The 17661-nt window shown below is 37.4% G+C and overlaps 1 protein-coding gene across 4 annotated transcripts in view; it reads left to right on the forward strand.

Annotated features, from left to right (window-relative positions):
* The window catches only part of LOC120861156 (protein bicaudal D homolog 1), a 252396-nt gene that overhangs the window by 193112 nt on the left and 41623 nt on the right, over positions 1–17661 (forward strand). For all 4 annotated transcript variants that reach the window (XM_040236802.1, XM_040236803.1, XM_040236804.1 and 1 more), the window contains exons 4-6: positions 2966–3391; positions 12417–13508; positions 17431–17582. In XM_040236802.1, the coding sequence (XP_040092736.1) occupies positions 2966–3391; positions 12417–13508; positions 17431–17582 (1670 nt within the window). The remainder of the gene's footprint in view (positions 1–2965; positions 3392–12416; positions 13509–17430; positions 17583–17661) is intronic.

A 17661-nucleotide genomic window follows, 5' to 3' on the forward strand; every position in this document is an offset into this window, starting at 1 on the left:
TTGACTAGTTTGATCTCTTTGCAGTCCAAGGGACTCTCAAGAGTCTTCTCTAGCACCACATTTCAAAAACATCAGTTCTTCTGTGCTCAACCTTCTTTATAATCCAGCTCTCACATCCGTACATGCCTACTGGAGAAACCATAGCTTTGACTATACCTTTGTTGGACCTTTGTCGGCAAAATAATGTCTCTGTTTTTTAATACACTGTCCAGGTTTGTCATAGCTTTTCTTCCAAGGAGCAGCATCTTTTTAATTTCATGGCTTTGGTCACTGACCTCAGTGATTTTGGAGCTCAGGAAAATAAAATCTGTCACTATTTCCATTTTTTTCCCTTTTATTTGCCATGAAGTCATAGAACCAAATGCCATGATCTTAGTTTTGAATGTTGAATCTTGACTATTTACCTCCGTACTATTACATGCAAGAGAAACAAATTTCTTTCTCAAATAAGTCACTCTTACTTAGGTCTCTCTTACATCAGCCAAACCTATACCTTAATTAATTCCGTATCAAGACTCTTATCTAAAGTTTGCAAGACAAGCCACTGAATTAAGATTATGTGAAGAAGTGGGAAGGAATACAAATATATGAAAATGATCATTATCTCTATCCTTTAGTGATCTCTAAATGATCTCTATCCTTTAGTGGTTTTTTGTTTGTTTATTTGTTTGTTTTAAGATTTATTTATTTATTTTGTTTGTGCTGGGTAATCATTGTGTGCAGGTTTTCTCTGGTTCTGACGAAGGGGAACTGTTCTTTGCTGCATGCAGTTCACAGGCTTCTCGTTGCCATGGTTTCTCTTGCTGCAGAGCACTGGCTCTAGGCATGTGGGCTTCAGTAATGGCAGCTCATGGGCTCAGTAGTTGTGACACATGAGCTTAGATGCTCTGGGACCTGCAGGAATCTTCACAGACCAGGGATCAAACCTGTGACCCCTGCATTGGCAAGCAGATTCTCAACCACTAGACCACTAGGGAAGCCTTGTCCTTTAGTTTTTAAAATCCTTTACCAAACAAAGGTTTAAAGTCATATAAATATTAAAATATATTTAAAGGTAAACACAGTTCATATTACTATCTAAAATCATAATTGACATTGTCATATTTTTTCTATTTTATTTTTTCATTCACAATAGTTTATTCAGCAAATATTTCTCGAGAGCAGAATTTTATTGAGACACAAGAAGGGATATTAAAGCACTCTGAGGGACACCTAGGTGCATAAAAAATATTTCCTCTTAGTTGTTGTAGAGATAAAAACACTTATTAAAGGATGGCCTGTGGCAAGAGCCATGGAAAAGGGCCCAAAGAAGGCAGTTGTGTTCAGAGTGGGATATCTCTTTCATTTGTGGACTTTCACAACCAAGGAGGTGTTTGAACAGGCTCTTATTTGGTTGTAATTCAAAAGAATATTATATTGATAATAATATATCGGTATTTTTTTCTTAAAAATCACCTTTATTCCCACCATTAAAGATCAACTGTTAACATTTTCTTAAATTTCCATTTGCTCTCTTGTATTGCACAGTTGTAATAATATATATAGATTCTTTTTCACTGAGTTTTATTTATATCCTATATCAATACAAACTAATTGTTGACATTGTTTTTGATAACTAACATTATATCTTGTTCTTAAGAAATTATTTAAGGAATTATGGCTATGCTTTTTTTTAAAAGTCATCTTTTAGAGATAGATCCTAAAGTATGTGATATCTTAGAGTTAATAAATCCAACTAGGAGACTGAATGGAAATATAAATGAAAGGAGTAGCTGGGAGTTGATGACTGTTGAAACTGAGTGGTGGGTTTCCCAGGAGTTATTGAACTCTTCTCACTACTTGAGTATTTTTACATTATCCACAATAAAAAGGTTTTTTTTTAAAATCTCATTGTATGATTATAAAAGTGTGTGGTAGATTTATATTGTTCTCAATTCTTTAGTCTCTCCCACTGCCATAACCTGGCAGTGCCTTAAAAGTAGCAGAGTAAATTCATCTGCTCCATTGACAATAGTATTCGTCGGCTCCATTGACATTGGAATATTAGCAGACATATGGAGCACAGATTTCAGACATCCAACCTTGGTTTGACTAATCCCCTTATTTTACTGTATCATAATGAGAAAACCACACCCCAGGAAGCATGACCCTTCAAGTTTGGTCCTAAAACAAGACATGTACAGCAGACTTGAACACAGTCTGAAGCCTGACGCCACGTCTGTCCAGCTGGCATCCTGAAGCAGAGCTGCCAGGGCTGGTACACAATCACCTGGTTATGGGGGGCTCTTTCTTGCAGCTTTGCTTGTGTGAGAGATCTTCTGCCAGTCTCCAGTTGGTTTTCTGTAAGAATTGTTCCACATGCACATGTATTTTTGATGTGTTTTGGGGAGGAGGTGAGATCCATGTCCTCCTGCTCTACTATCTTGATCCACTTCCACTTTTGTTTTGGAGTAATAGACACTGTTATTCCAGATTCTTTCCTTAAGCATGTCAAGTATTTCTTTGCTTTCTCATCTTACACTCATACATATTTTATTGAGATTATATTCATACTGTGATCTTTTAACTTAGCCCTGAGTATAAAAATTTCCTCATTATTAATAATTTAAAACAAAGTAATAGTGATGATAAAAGCCTTTTCTTGGATTGTGAGTATTCTGATATACTATTACAAAATATGTTATTGATTTATTAGGCAAATAGTATCCCCTTTTGATCATTGGAACCTATAAAAGAAATTCTAAGAGAGGTACCTTTTTCATTTCTGCTAGGAACTGAATTTATATATATGGGTATCTAAAGAAACCATTCTGTGTTACCTTAAATGTATATATATCATGTGCTTTTTAGATTTATTTTGTAGACTTTTAATTTTTTAAATGTTAGGTCCACTAGAGTGTTTAATGGCAGTTTTGTAAGACCCAAATTTTAGTTTTATGAATCTTCTTTATCCTATCTGATTCAGGTTGAATATGAAGGCTTAAAGCATGAGATTAAGCGATTTGAGGAGGAGACAGTGCTGCTGAACAGCCAACTGGAAGATGCCATCCGGTTGAAAGAGATCGCTGAGCACCAACTGGAAGAAGCCCTTGAGACCTTAAAAAATGAAAGGGAGCAAAAGAACAGCCTGCGGAAGGAGCTCTCCCAATACATCACCCTCAATGATAACCATATCAGCATCTCAGTTGATGGGCTCAAGTTTGCTGAGGATGGGAGTGAACCCAACAATGATGACAAAATGAATGGACATATCCATGGGCCCCTTGTGAAACTGAATGGGGACTATCGGACTCCCACTTTAAGGAAAGGAGAGTCTCTCCACCCTGTTTCTGACTTGTTCAGTGAGCTGAACATTTCAGAAATACAGAAATTGAAGCAGCAACTTATGCAGGTAAGAACTTTGTTTAGGGCTTGTTTAGTGACTTTTCTGGAAGTTATGTGTAGCATGCTGTGGGATTTCTTATTGTCACATTTTACTTCCCGATTATTTTTTTAATATTCTTTAACTAGCCACTTTGAAAGTACAATATTTTAGCAAGATACAAAAGTGGTGTTAAGGGAATCTCTCATTTACATTGTTTTATGAAATTTATCTCTTAGATAAATTAGATGGCAGTTGAGTATGAAGGGAGAAAGATGGCATCTTGATGCATTTCTCACAAAAAAAAATTCAAAAGCTTTATACAGGAAAAATGGTACAAAATGAAGTTTCCTGTCACAAGCAACTCTATGTATATATTCAAGATTAATGGTTATACTTCACAACAGTATTTTAAGCTCTAAAAGACAAGAAGGATTTTCTATATATAAACTAGCTAGGATATTGTATGATTAAAAATACAGAAGAGGTATAAATCTGAAAGCAAGGCATTCTTACTCATACTTGAGCTAAGCCTTAAATTTTTAGCATCTTCAAATCAAACATCTTGGGGAGAGTCCCAGTCTTTAAGCTTATGTCTCTGTGAAATGGCTTTCTGTTAATAGTGTAGAGTTTTGCCTCCCGATCATACCTTAATCCTGTGATAATGGAAATGCTGTCTGAGGAACAGCATCACCACAGCCACCATCATGTGGGGGCTTTTTAGGAGACAATTGTTGGGCTCTTCACAGATCTACTGAGCCAGGAATCCAGTTCAACAAGCTTGTCAGGTGATTCAGTTCAGTTCAGTTCAGTTCAGTCACTCAGTCATGTCCGACTCTTTGCTACCCCATGGACCACAGCACGCCAGGCGTCCCTGTCCATCACCAACTTCCAGAGTTTACTCAAACTCATGTCCATTGAGTCCATGATGCCATCCCACCATCTCATCCTCTGTCATCCCCTTCTCTTCCCACCTTCAATCTTTCCCACCATCAGGGTCTTTTCAAATGAGCCAGCTCTTCACATCAGGTGGCCAAAGTATTGGAGTGTTAACTTAAGCATCAGTCTTTCCAGTGAATATTCAGGATTGATTTCCTTTAGGATTGACTGGTTGGATCTCCTTGCAGTCCAAGGGACTCTCAAGAGTCTTCTCCAACACCATAGTTCAAAAGCATCAATTCTTAGTGCTCAGCATTCTTTATAGTCCAACTCTCACATCCATACATGACCACAGGAAAAACCATAGCCTTGACTAGACAGACCTTAGTCGGCAAAGTAATGTCTCTGCTCTTTAATATGCTGTCTAGGTTGGTCATAACTTTCCTTCCAAGGAGTAAGCGTCTTTTAATTTCATGGCTGCAATCACCATCTGCAGTGATTTTGGAGCCCCCCAAAATAAAGTCTGACACTGTTTTCTTGTTTCCCCATCTATTTCCCATGAAGTGATGGGACCAGATGCCATGATTGTTTTCTGAATGTTGAGCTTTAAGCCAACTTTTTCATTCTCCTCTTTCACTTTCATCAAGAGGCTCTTTAGTTCTTCTTCACTTTCTGCAATAAGGGTGGTGTCATCTGCATATCTGAGGTTAGTGATATTTCTCCCAGCAATCTTGATTCCAGCTCGTTCCTCATCCAGCCCGGCATTTCTCATGATGTACTCTGCATAATAAGTTAAATAAGCAGGGTGACAATTTACAGCCTTGACGTACTCCTTTTCCTATTTGGAACCAGTCTGTTGTTCCATGTCCAGTTCTAACTGTTGCTTCCTGACCTGCATACAGATTTCTCAAGAGGCAGGTTAGGTGGTCTGGTATTCCCATCTCTTTCAGAATTTTCCACAGTTTATTGTGATCCACACAGTCAAAGGCTTTGGCATAGTCAATAAAGCAGAAATAGATTTTTTTCTGGAACTCTCTTGCTTTTTTGATGATCAGGTGATGAGTTTAAGACTTATTCTTCAGTCTGTTATCCTGACAAGGTTCTTTGCATAAAGCTGATTTTTAGAGGCCTTAAGACTCTGGCAATCACTTATTTTTATAGCAAACAGGGCTTATAATTTTCTGCATCTATAGAAATGATGACTGAAAATGTAGTTAGCAGAAAGAAATGAGACTAGAGAACCAATGAAATTAATATGATAGACTCATTTTTAATACTATATCAAGAGTTAACATATCCTTTTACTTTTAACTTTACCTGCCCAGTGCTTTTAGCCGCTGAAAGATAATTAGTGAAAATTTGTTTTCTCAGTGTTCAATTTCAATCAAGGTAAGAAAATATGGACACTGGAAGAAAATTAATTTCTTAAAGGTTTAATTGGCTGCAAAGTCCAGTTCTGTGTAGTTAATACTTTTCTATTAGTTTACAGTAATATATGCAAGTGAATAAAAAAACATATTTCCTTGTAAAAAAAACTTTATGTGACATGTATTTATAAGAATGTACGCCCTCAAGCTGAATAGAATTAATGTAAAATTTTTCTGAAACTATCATGTTTGTTGCTTTAGGATGAAAGGTTACTGAATGGAAGCTTTTGCTTCTCTTTATTTTGGTGATAGTGTGTAAAATATATAAGGAAGTAGGGGTTTTATGTGTAAAAGAGCTTGAAAGTTTTCAACTAGATCACCTATTTGGTTGAAAGCTCAGAGTTGTTCTCAGTTTTATGTAATACTAAATATCATCTGAGCTGGGAAATACAAAAGTCCAAAAGAGAAGAATAGTTTAATAAAAAAAAATGATGGAGAACAAGTTCTCAGTAAGAGAGTGGTTCTCAGTGGGAACCACCTTGCAGCTTTTGTGATGGGGTAGTTCCTCATTGTCTGAGCCTGGCTGACGATTTACAGGAGGTTTAGCATCTCTGCTCCCAACCATTAAATGTAGTTACCTCTCCTCATAGATGTACTGACCAAAAAGTCCCACACTTTTCAGATGTCCCAAGGGTCAGCCTCTCGTTGAGAGTCATTCTTAAAAGGGCAGCTTTTTCTCCCATAAAATTGGGACACATTTTACTTTCCTCAAAGTGTCATGAATTTATGAATTAATGTACATAGAGTGCTTAGAACAAAGCCAAACACATGATAAATGCTCAATAATTATGAACTATTATCACTATTTCAACTCCACAGTGTCTTTAATTTGTTAACCACTCCATTTATTTAACTATTATTATTATTAACTGTTACTATTGGGTGATTAGCTCAAGGATTGTAATCTCATATGGGAGTAATGTCGTCACTGGTAGGAATACAGAAAGGTGACAGCTAAAATTCAGAGTATGAGACAGTCTGAAAAGAGATTTTCATTCAGCAAGAAGTTAGAGTGAGAAAAAACTTGGCTGGGTAAACTATTCTTTAGGATATGAGAAAACTTTGTACCTTTGAATCTTTCATGGGCGCTTAATTGTTGTGCCAATTTGTTAAGCTGTAGAGGACATGCATAGGGCCTTTTATTCCCAAAGTATGCTTCTAATTTAGTTAAAAAGCCAGGCTTAACACAGGACTGAATTTGAAGCTTCCAGTCTCACACTAGGAACACTAACTTCTAATTTTGTTGTAAGTAAAGTGAACACCTGTTTTTCTTGTAATCAGCATTTTTTGTAAGAACTTATCTCATTTGAACTGTTGAATACAAGTATAGCAGAACGTATACTCTCTTGCATAATTTCTTTATAATCTGAACTTTTCCTTAGCTGTGTGTTTCTTTGTGTTTAATTCCTGTAAATTATATAAACATTACAGTAGACATTACCTAGAAGTTATTGCAGTTGGCACTGATGTGAATAAGCCTTGAAAATAAAATGGCAATTCTAATAACACTTAGTAAAGGAAGTAAAATTTGCTCAGTCATGCCACTCTTTGCGACCCTAGGGACTATACAGTCCATGGACTTCTCTAGGCCAGAATACTGGAGTGGGTAGCCTTTCCCTTCTCCAGGGGATCTTCCCAATCCAGGAATCAAACCCAGGTCTCCCTCATTACAGGCAAATTCTTTACCAACTGAGCCCCTCAAAAGTTGAGAGTTATGTTTTATACAGCAACAATTTTTAGGACTTCAAGCCTGGGAAGCATCATTAAAGGTAACCCTGAGAGAACTGCTCTGAAGAGGCAAGGGAATGAGCCAAGTTATACAGAAGTTTTGCAACAAAGGGCAAATGGTCTGAATGTCAAAAGATTATTGTTGATTAAAGGAAAACCAGATATGTCAAGGAATTTAGCACTTTTCCATGTAAGGGAAGATGCAAGAGTCTGGGCTCACTGAAATCATTCCTTTGATATGCACCTCAGCTGTCTGGGGCCGGTACCCTCTGCTTTCACATTCTGACTTTTCTCAGGGTTCACTGTTGGAAGTGGCTGCAGTCTGATGGCTGCTAGATAGCAGGTATTCTTTCCTTCCTGAGTTCCCTCAGGGCTCACCAGTTCATCTGAGTTGTGGGTACAATCGCTGATGGCTGTGACATCTTTGGTTCTTGATATGGCAGGAAATATTCCATTTCTCAGCCCCTTGTAACACATACTGCGTCAGTATCATTGTTTTGGACATTCAGAGGAGGCAATAAAATGCACTTTCACTAAGGCCATCTGAAACCCTTGGGGTCAGATGTGTTTTGAAATTAAATATTCTGACTGTAGAAAGTGTAGAGATGGAAAAGATTTCCCCTCTTCCTTTCTAGGTTCTTTGGCTGGTCTAATAATTAAAGTGAAAACAGATTCCAAGTGAAAAACAAATTTAATTTCATTTGTAGAAGGGCAGAGACAGGGATGTAACACCCTCTACCAAGGAATATGCAGCTTTTAAGATTTTCTTTCTTAGGGTTAAAGAAACCCTTTGAAAACAGCAGGCCTGAGTCAAAGCCTATCATCTTTTTCTTAACTTATAAGATTCCATCTGTGCATATAAATTGTTTTCCCATCTAAGAGTATTTCCTTAACTTCTTTCTGAAAAGAAAAAAAAAAAAAAAACCTATGTTTCAGCTGTGGGTATCAGGAATGTTGGGTGAATTGCTTCACTTCTCTGAGGTGCATTTACAAAGGGGAAGGTAATAAATTAGCCCCCATCACTAGTCTCTATGATACCTTGCTTGGAAATGGTGAGGGCTGGGGGCAGGTGGGGGAGATTATATTTATAATTACCATTTCCCTGCAGATGGAGATGGCAGTATTATATCTTGAGGAAGTGGACCTTTTTATTTTTTTTCCAAGATATCATACTGCCATCTGCTGGGAAACAGTAATAATAAATACAAAAACCTATACTCCCAGAATTGGATCACTGTCAAAACTCAATTATATCAAATAGAGTATGATATAATTCCCAGTGACAAGTAGCTTAATTCATTTTATTAGAATGAAAATAAGTAGATCCTGCCCAGGAACACTAAATAATATAATCTATTAAAGGAGTCTCTATGCTTGTGCTAAAATTTGTACCTTTGATAAATAACCTCTGTTCACTGTGAACTTCTGTTCATGCAGCCTGGCATGCTGCAGTCCATGGGGTCGCAAAGAGTAGGACACGACTGAGCAAATGAACTGAACTCAACTCAACTCAACTCAACTTCATATCACACAGAGTCAGACTAAACAGGAGAAACTCTCTGGATTGTTTTCTTCAATATCATTCTAGCTATGTAATTTCACGTGTGATGTGAGAAAACAGTAATATTTCTGTAAAACTGAAATTAATAAGTTTTGTTGTTTCCTTCTGGATGTGGAAGAAATCACGATTCATATTGTGTTCAGATACAGGTTGTTAAAGGTAATTTTAATTTTTCCTATAGTAATGGAAATTTTATGTATGTCTCCAAAGAGTTCAAAGCCATTTATGTATGTGTGCTTTATTGGTGGGTGTTTATAACAGCTAAGAGGTATATGGTGTTATCCCCATTTTACAGACAGGGAAACTGAGGCACAAATATATTATGTCATTTGCTCAAAGTCAAAAGCCTTGGAAGTGGAGTTGCTACACAGAAAGAGAGGCAAACCAATCAATTATCTGTGTTTAACAAAGACTCACAGAATATTGATGAGATGAAATTAATTAAGACAAGATGGGTCAGTTCCTGGTTTTTAAAACATAATGTGACAAATACAGTTTCCTAGGACAAAGTTGACAGCTTCAGTTGTCAAACTATTATCAACTTTACAGTTAAAGACTACCTTTAATAAGCTGTAGGCAAACATATTCCTCAGAAGTCTTACTTTTTTTTAAACCATCCACCAATAAACATAATAAAATCATCCATGATTGAACAACAAGGGATGAGTCTATACAGTTTTTTTTTAAGAACTGCTTTATGGTAATTATTCACACAGTCCACCCATTTAAAGAGTATAATTCAGTGTTTTTTAGTAAATCACACAATTGTGCAGTCTCATTACACCAAAAAGAACCCCACTTGGTCATGTTTTCTAGCCCTTTTTTATATGTTGCTGGATTCAGTTTGCAAGTATTTTGTTCAAGATTTTTGTGTCTGTATTCATAAGAGACACTGGCCTGGGGTTTTCTTTTGTCTGGTTTTGGTATCAGAGTAATACTGGCTTTTAGAATGACTTGAGAAAGTCCCTCCCCTCCCCCCACCCTTTTTTTTTTTTTGAGTCTTTGTCCAGCTTACTAACTTGCATATACATGTGTGTGAGTGTGTGTGTGAGAGAGAGAGACAGAAAGAGAGAGGAGGAGATTCCGTCTCACCACACTGTCCAAAATATATTGCCTCCTTTCCCAACTACTAGATTCCCTCTCCTCACGCTTCTTGGTTCTGGGCTGATCTGTTTTCATAGCTCTCATGCTCTTGTTTCTCAGGGCACCGATTTGCCAGGGTTGCTTCACTTCAAGCAGAGAAGAATAAATTATTTATTTCTGAATTCTGTTTTGGATACTTGTACTATTTGTGTGCTAAGTCGCTTCAGTCATGTCCAACTCTTTGTGACCCTATGGACCATAGCCCGCCAGGCTCCTCAGGAATGGGATTCTCCAGGCAAGAATACTGGAATGTGTTGCTATGACCTCCTCCAGGGGATCGTCCCAATCCAGGGATTGAACCCAAGTCTCTTCTGTCTTTTGCATTGACAGGCAGGTTCTTTACCACATCTGGGAAGCCCTTACTATGTATCCCATTACAAAAATCACACCAGTCATTCAGGTGTCAAATCGAGAGTCAGATAACCAGGATAAAGACTTTATGGAAATTAATCACTCATAGAACAGCTTTTATTTCTCTTCCTGTGAAAGTCCTAATATTAATGAGCAAATTCCGCTGTCTTTTCTTTTGTTCCTTCACAAAAGAATTTATCAGTACTCGATACATGTTAATGTGTTTATTTAAAAGTAAACACTCAGTGAAATTAAAAATAATTTCTATGGGATGGGACTTCCCTGGTGGTCCAGTGGTTAGGGCTGTGTGCTTCCACTGTAGGATACACAGGTTCAATCCCTAGTCAGGGAACTAAGGTCCTGCATGCCATGTGGCCAAAAAATTACTCATTCAGGTTTTCTGGCAAAACAACCAGCCCTACTACACAAAATAAAATCTTCAGTTTCAGATAGAAGATAGAGATTTTAGGAAGAGAAATAAAGCAAATGTTCTTAGTCACTGCAGATTATATATTATTTATATATATAATTATAGAAGACTATAATTAACTCAGCAAGTCTCTCTTGAATAAGTTCTTCACAAATGGAGATTAAAATATACAATTAAAATGAATAGTAATTTTAAACTTTAAAGTGCTTTGCATTTAATAATTCAAAGCACAGTGTATTTCAAATAGTTTAAACTCTGCTCTCTGAAATTCAAATACAGTTTGGTACTTCAAGCCTCAATAGTACTTCAAGCCTCAATGGCTGAGTGAAAATGTAATGCCAGAGTTATACCAAATTATCCACAATTTAGTTATCTTTTTTTTGGAGGAGGGTAGAGCAACCTTATTGTCCAGAAAAAATATACACACACACGTGTGTGTGTATGTGTGTATAAAATTTGGATATCATTCCCTATTCAAAAGATCCCACCAGAAATATATTAAGTGTGGAAATTAGTACTGTATGTGGAGCATATATATATGACAGAGACAGTGTTCTATCTGATATTTTCTGGAGGTGCCAAGCTCCTGAAACAATCCATTTCATTGAGATTGTATACAATACCAACAATTGAGATTTTCCGTCTCTTTTATCATCAAAAATTCAAATGTCTTGACTTTTCATCAAATACCATATGGATTTTCACTTGAAATTATTGCTTAGTAGTCTGACTAAATCAGTTCATCTTCAGCTATATACCAATACAGTCTGTGGTATCTAATGAAACCCAGCTAAGAGGATTTGTATTCAAATATATCCTAACTCTGAGATGAATTATTTTTGCATATACAAATACAAATTTGTAAAATAAATGTGTTTGTCATGTAGAACCATTTAGGTATGGGAACTGGACCACAGTTACCCAAATGTTAATAAGATCTAACGTTATAATTATTGTTGTGGTTTTTTAGTCACCAAGTGGTGTCCAATTCTTTGTGATGCCAGGGACTGACGCCCACCAGACTCCCCTGTCCATGGGATTTCCCAGACAAGAATACTGAGATGGGTTGCCATTTCCTTCTCCAGGGGATCTTCCTGACCCAGGAATAGAACCCATGTCTCCTGCAATGGCAGATGGATTCTTTACCACTGAGTCATCAGGGAAGCCCAGCATTATAATACCTTGATCTTTAAGTTCACTGTCTCACTGAATCACCCAAACGTCCCTAGGAGACAAGGATTGTTATGCTCATTTTATAGATTATCAAACTGAAACTTACCCAGATTTACTTGTATATAAGACATAAGAATTTGGATAGGTAAATATACAGAGCATAATTCTTTTGGAATGATGTACCTTTTGATTGATTGACCTACCAGAACTGAAATAAGAAAACACACTCCAATTCAATTTGTAGTAATGGGAATATTGTCTCTTCTGCATTTTTAAAATGTGTATATGTCCAAATGTGAATAGGTCAAGTTCATCACTGGCATTGCCTTGAAGTCACTCAAAGACTTTCTTTTACCATTGCAGGTAGAACGGGAAAAGGCCATTCTTCTGGCCAATCTCCAGGAGTCACAGACACAGCTGGAACACACCAAAGGGGCACTGACGGAGCAGCATGAACGGGTGCACCGGCTCACGGAGCATGTTAATGCCATGAGGGGCCTACAGAGCAGCAAGGAGCTCAAGGAGCTAGATGGGGAAAAGGGCCGGGACTCGGGGGAGGAGGCCCATGACTATGAGGTGGACATCAATGGCTTAGAGATCCTTGAATGCAAATACAGGGTGGCAGTAACTGAGGTGATCGATTTGAAAGCTGAAATTAAGGCCTTAAAGGAGAAATATAATAAATCTATAGAAAACTATACTGAAGAGAAGGCCAAGTATGAGAGTAAGATCCAAATGTATGATGAGCAGGTTACAAGCCTTGAGAAGACCACCAAGGAGAGTGGAGAGAAGATGGCCCACATGGAGAATGAGTTGCAAAAGATGACCAGCATAGCCAATGAAAATCACAATACCCTTAATACAGCCCAGGATGAATTGGTGACATTTAGTGAGGAGCTTGCTCAGCTTTACCATCATGTATGTCTGTGTAATAATGAAACCCCTAACAGGGTCATGTTGGACTACTACAGGCAAAGTAGAGTCACCCGTAGTGGCAGCCTGAAAGGCCCCGATGATCCCAGGGGACTTTTGTCTCCACGGTTGGTCAGGCGGGGTGTGTCATCCCCGGTAGAAACAAGGACCTCACCTGAACCAGTTTCCAAAGAAAACACAGAGGCCAGCAAAGAACCAAGTCCAACTAAGACCCCCACCGTCTCTCCTGTTATTACTGCCCCACCATCATCTCCAGTATTAGATACAAGTGACATTCGCAAAGAGCCAATGAATATCTACAACCTTAATGCCATAATCCGGGACCAAATCAAACATCTGCAGAAAGCTGTGGACCGGTCCTTGCAACTGTCTCGTCAAAGAGCTGCAGCACGGGAGCTGGCCCCCATGATCGATAAAGACAAGGAAGCCCTAATGGAAGAGATCCTCAAGCTCAAGTCCCTACTGAGCACCAAACGGGAGCAGATCGCCACACTGAGAGCGGTGCTGAAAGCCAACAAACAGGTGATCTCATTCTACTGATGAGCTATGCTAGCCAACACTTTAGTTTATGCCTGAATGTTTTTAGTGTCCACTACCATCAGGATAGGAGAAGGAAATGGCAACACACTCCTGTGTTCTTGCCTGGAGAATTCCATGGACAGAAGAGCCTGGAGGGCTACAGTCCATGGGGTCACAAAGAGTCGGATACGACTAAGTGACTAACACCATCAGGATGAGAGTTCAGATTCCCGGTCAGCAGAAAAATAAAATGAACTGTGATCAGAGCCAGATTGGAACGTAATAGTTTCCTTGAAGTGCGTGAATGGATGAGACAGGAGAGTAGCTATGCCTTACTTACGTAGAAGTGAGGAATTTAAAGCAGGAACCGAGAAAATCCAGGTGCATATGTAGAAAGGGAGTCCCAGCGGTACTTACCTGGAGCCCAGCAATCATTGAGTGTAGAAAAGGGAGATGGAGGGATGCAGAATAGGCTGGCAAGGCTCTCTGGTAGGCAGTTGGAGCAGAGAGAGAGGCAGAGAGAGAAAATAAATTATGCACTAACTCTGTCAGTGACCACTTATCTGAAATTTAGGTCCACTTGGAATGTTAATTCACCTGAGTCACAGCTTAAACAGTAGAAAAAAATTCCTAATCATAGATCTTGTCCTTAGGGCATAAGCAGGAATGCCACCACATGGTTCTACCAACTCCTAGATCTCTTTGATGTCTGCATTTGTGTTTTTCCCTCAAACTTTACCTGAGTGACAGTGCTGTGAAATACAGGTGGGAAGATATTTTTAACCTCCGTCTAGTTTCTCTGGAAAGTGAGACTTGACAAACACCTTTGAAAAGAGTGGTGAATAAAGAATATCAATAAAGAAAAGCAACAAAGCATCAAATACCTTCTTGCAAATGTAAGCAATACTAGTGTTGGAATGGAGAAGGAAATGGCAACCCACTCCAGTGTTCTTGCCTGGAGAATCCCAGGGACGGTGGAGCCTGATGGGCTGCCGTCTGTGGGGTCGCACAGAGTCAGACACGATTGCAGCGACTTAGCAGCAGTAGCAGCAGCAGTGTTGGAAAGTGAAAGCTAATTTCAGATTCAGATGCCCTTTTCCGTTTGCATTTAAATGGGTATCTACAATGAAGCTTTCTACCCTCTTTATCTTCAGTTACCATAAACCTGTGGGTATAATTTGGAGGTCTATAATACAAGTGTTGAAATGTTTAACTGACATAGATATATAGCTAAGTATGATTGATCAACCAAGAGAATTTGTCAATAAGCATTCACTAATTGCATATTTCATGGCAGTTAGTAAGTAGGGATGCAAAAATAACTGACTAGTAATCTAGTAGAATTTCAGTATATGCCTGTAACTGTTTACAAGATAGGACCAATCAATCATCAAGCACTTTAGAGTGGTGTAAACAGTGCTGTAGGAATTAAGAGCAGTGCAAAGCATTTCTGGGTGAATTTTAATTTTCACGGTGGTGTGTGGTACCATTTGCATTACATTAGTGTCACATCCCATATGGCCTAAGTAAATTAAATGTAAACACATTTCTAGCCATGCCTTTAGTTTACATTTTAATGATGTTAGGGCTATTGCTGTGATGCTGTGTGCCATGAATGGCTGAGGTATCTACAGAGGACATCCACTATATTTAGACATTGTGGAGTGTTTATCGTTAAGGCTAAGCTAAGAATTCTGTCATAGAGGAAAAAAAGAGAATCCTGTTTTTATTCAGTGTTCTGCATTCTTTATAACTCTTTTCATATATCTTAGGGTTTTTTGTAAGCACAGTGTCTTCTGATGAAATAAGTAAATGTTTAGAAAGGACCCTCTGTATACTACTACGCTATGATGAAGGCCGAAGATTCAAAAAAGGCCAGTACATGGTCCCTGCCTTCCAGGAAAGGATTCACAGACTTATGGGGATGTCAGAGTTGAACAGATAATTACAGTTTGATATTAGATATACTATAATCCAATTTATGGGAACATTGCAAAGAAATTAACTGATGAATCCCAGATCTAGATCTCTGTGGCTAGAAACAAGATTTTTTTATTTAAAAAATAAACTTCAGGAGAATGTGGTAATTGCTGATGTCAGCAAGTCTGCTAATGGGTCTTAGACTTCCTTAATTCCAAAAAAGCTTTGTGCAGTCTTGTGAACAAAAATCTACAAACGATGCTGAGTCCTTTGGGGGCATTTTTCACAAATAATAAATGACTTTGTACTTCTATTTCAGATCTTGCTCTACCGTCACTTTCTTCTCTTCTCTTCTTAGATAACTGACCACGTGCTTCCACATGCTTACAAACTCGTTACATCTACATTTTCACAACTTCACTCTGTTCTTAATGATTTTGTGTGTAAATTTTTAAAAAATTTAAACAGCTCCCATTTTCCCCAGATTGATTTCTGCATTATGGATAACTTTCTGAATCTATAATGTTTCTAAAGATTCCACTGAGTTACAGCACTACAGAACATATTGAAGTATTTTATGAGTAACTTCTTTTAATCTAAAGTTAAATTCTATCAAAATTATTGTTATGTTAACAATAAAAATTTTTAAAGCAATTAAGTTGTGACTTTAGAATAAAAACATTAACCAACTACATGGCTATCCCAACATTGTTTTAATTTAAAAAAGAATCTATCTCTATGGATGGATTGGCACTTTGTATAAGAAAGTTGAAGCTATCCACTTGAAGCATGAAAAGAAATGTTAAGAAACCATGGTAGTCTTTCTGGGAAATCCTGTTACTAGTGGGTTTTTTCATTAGTGATGGGCTTTTCTCATTAGCATTGAATATTTTACATACTCTGAAAAACTGTAGTTAGTAGTTTGTAAAAATGGTGTGTTTCTAGTTTGGCTTCAGTATGAATACCATGGAGGCTATGCTTCAAACAGGCAGTCCCTAAATGTACATTGATTTCATACATTGATTTAGCCAGCATTTTTTGTTTGTTTGTTTTTATTTCATACTCTGTGTCAGGCTAGTTCTCACTTAGAAACCCTCTTAATTCCAATAACTTTAAACATGCCCAAATTCAAACAAATATTTTAATTCATTCAATATTGTGGTGCTTGCTTGGGTAGCACATCCAATTTTACATATATATATATATATATATATATATGTATATATAGCTAGAGTAGGAAATGGCAACCCACTCTTGCCTAGAGAATTCCATGGACAGAGGAGCCTGGAGGGCTACAGCCCATGAGATCACAAAGAGTTGGACATGACGGAGAAACTGAGCATGCACACGCATATATATATATATATCTGCTTCTATGAAGATTGTGAAAAAGAATTTGACTGTAATTTAGTAAAGAAGTTATATACTAAGATGTAGGAAAGAATTGATTCTTTGTTAATTCTTTTCCTTAAATATATAATACAGATTTATAGTTTGTCATACTCATGTTATAAATCGCAATGACTTGTGCCTTTTATTCTATTATGTTTCAGATCCACTGCACACAGATGACACAAGAATATTTGAGTTCTCTTGTATTTCATTTGGAGGATGTGCTTCTTCCTTCCCTAACTTCTTGATAAAATCCTTCTTATATAAAGTTTCATTTTGATTCATTCATATCTGAAAATCTGATATTCTCAATAATCTGCATTAAATATTTACTAAACTATTATATATCTTTCCCTTAGTCACTGATAATGACTCTGGTTCACAGCTGGCTTCTAGGGCAATTTATCCATATTATAGATTGATATTTATGTTTTGACATAAAAAATTGCCCTATGTCCAAAGTATGTTTATATGAAATTCATATGTTTATATTAAATTCAACCTAGACAATTTTACTTTTTATTTATGAAAGAAATAGACCCAGCATGAAGAAATATATATGATAGATTTTCCTGATATGAAAATTGTAAGCCCTATCATTTTTCTGCTTTAGACAGCTGAGGTGGCATTAGCTAATCTCAAGAACAAATATGAAAATGAAAAAGCAATGGTGACTGAAACTATGACAAAACTTAGAAATGAACTGAAGGCTTTGAAAGAAGATGCAGCAACTTTCTCATCCCTGAGAGCAATGTTTGCAACAAGGTAACAGTTTTCTCTTGCAAGTTTAGTTGTGGTACATGGGGATAAGGTGTGGTACATGGGGATAAGGTGTGGTACATGG

Source organism: Oryx dammah, unplaced genomic scaffold, assembly GCF_014754425.2.
Source record: "Oryx dammah isolate SB20612 unplaced genomic scaffold, SCBI_Odam_1.1 HiC_scaffold_11229, whole genome shotgun sequence".
Classification (NCBI taxonomy): domain Eukaryota; kingdom Metazoa; phylum Chordata; class Mammalia; order Artiodactyla; family Bovidae; genus Oryx; species Oryx dammah.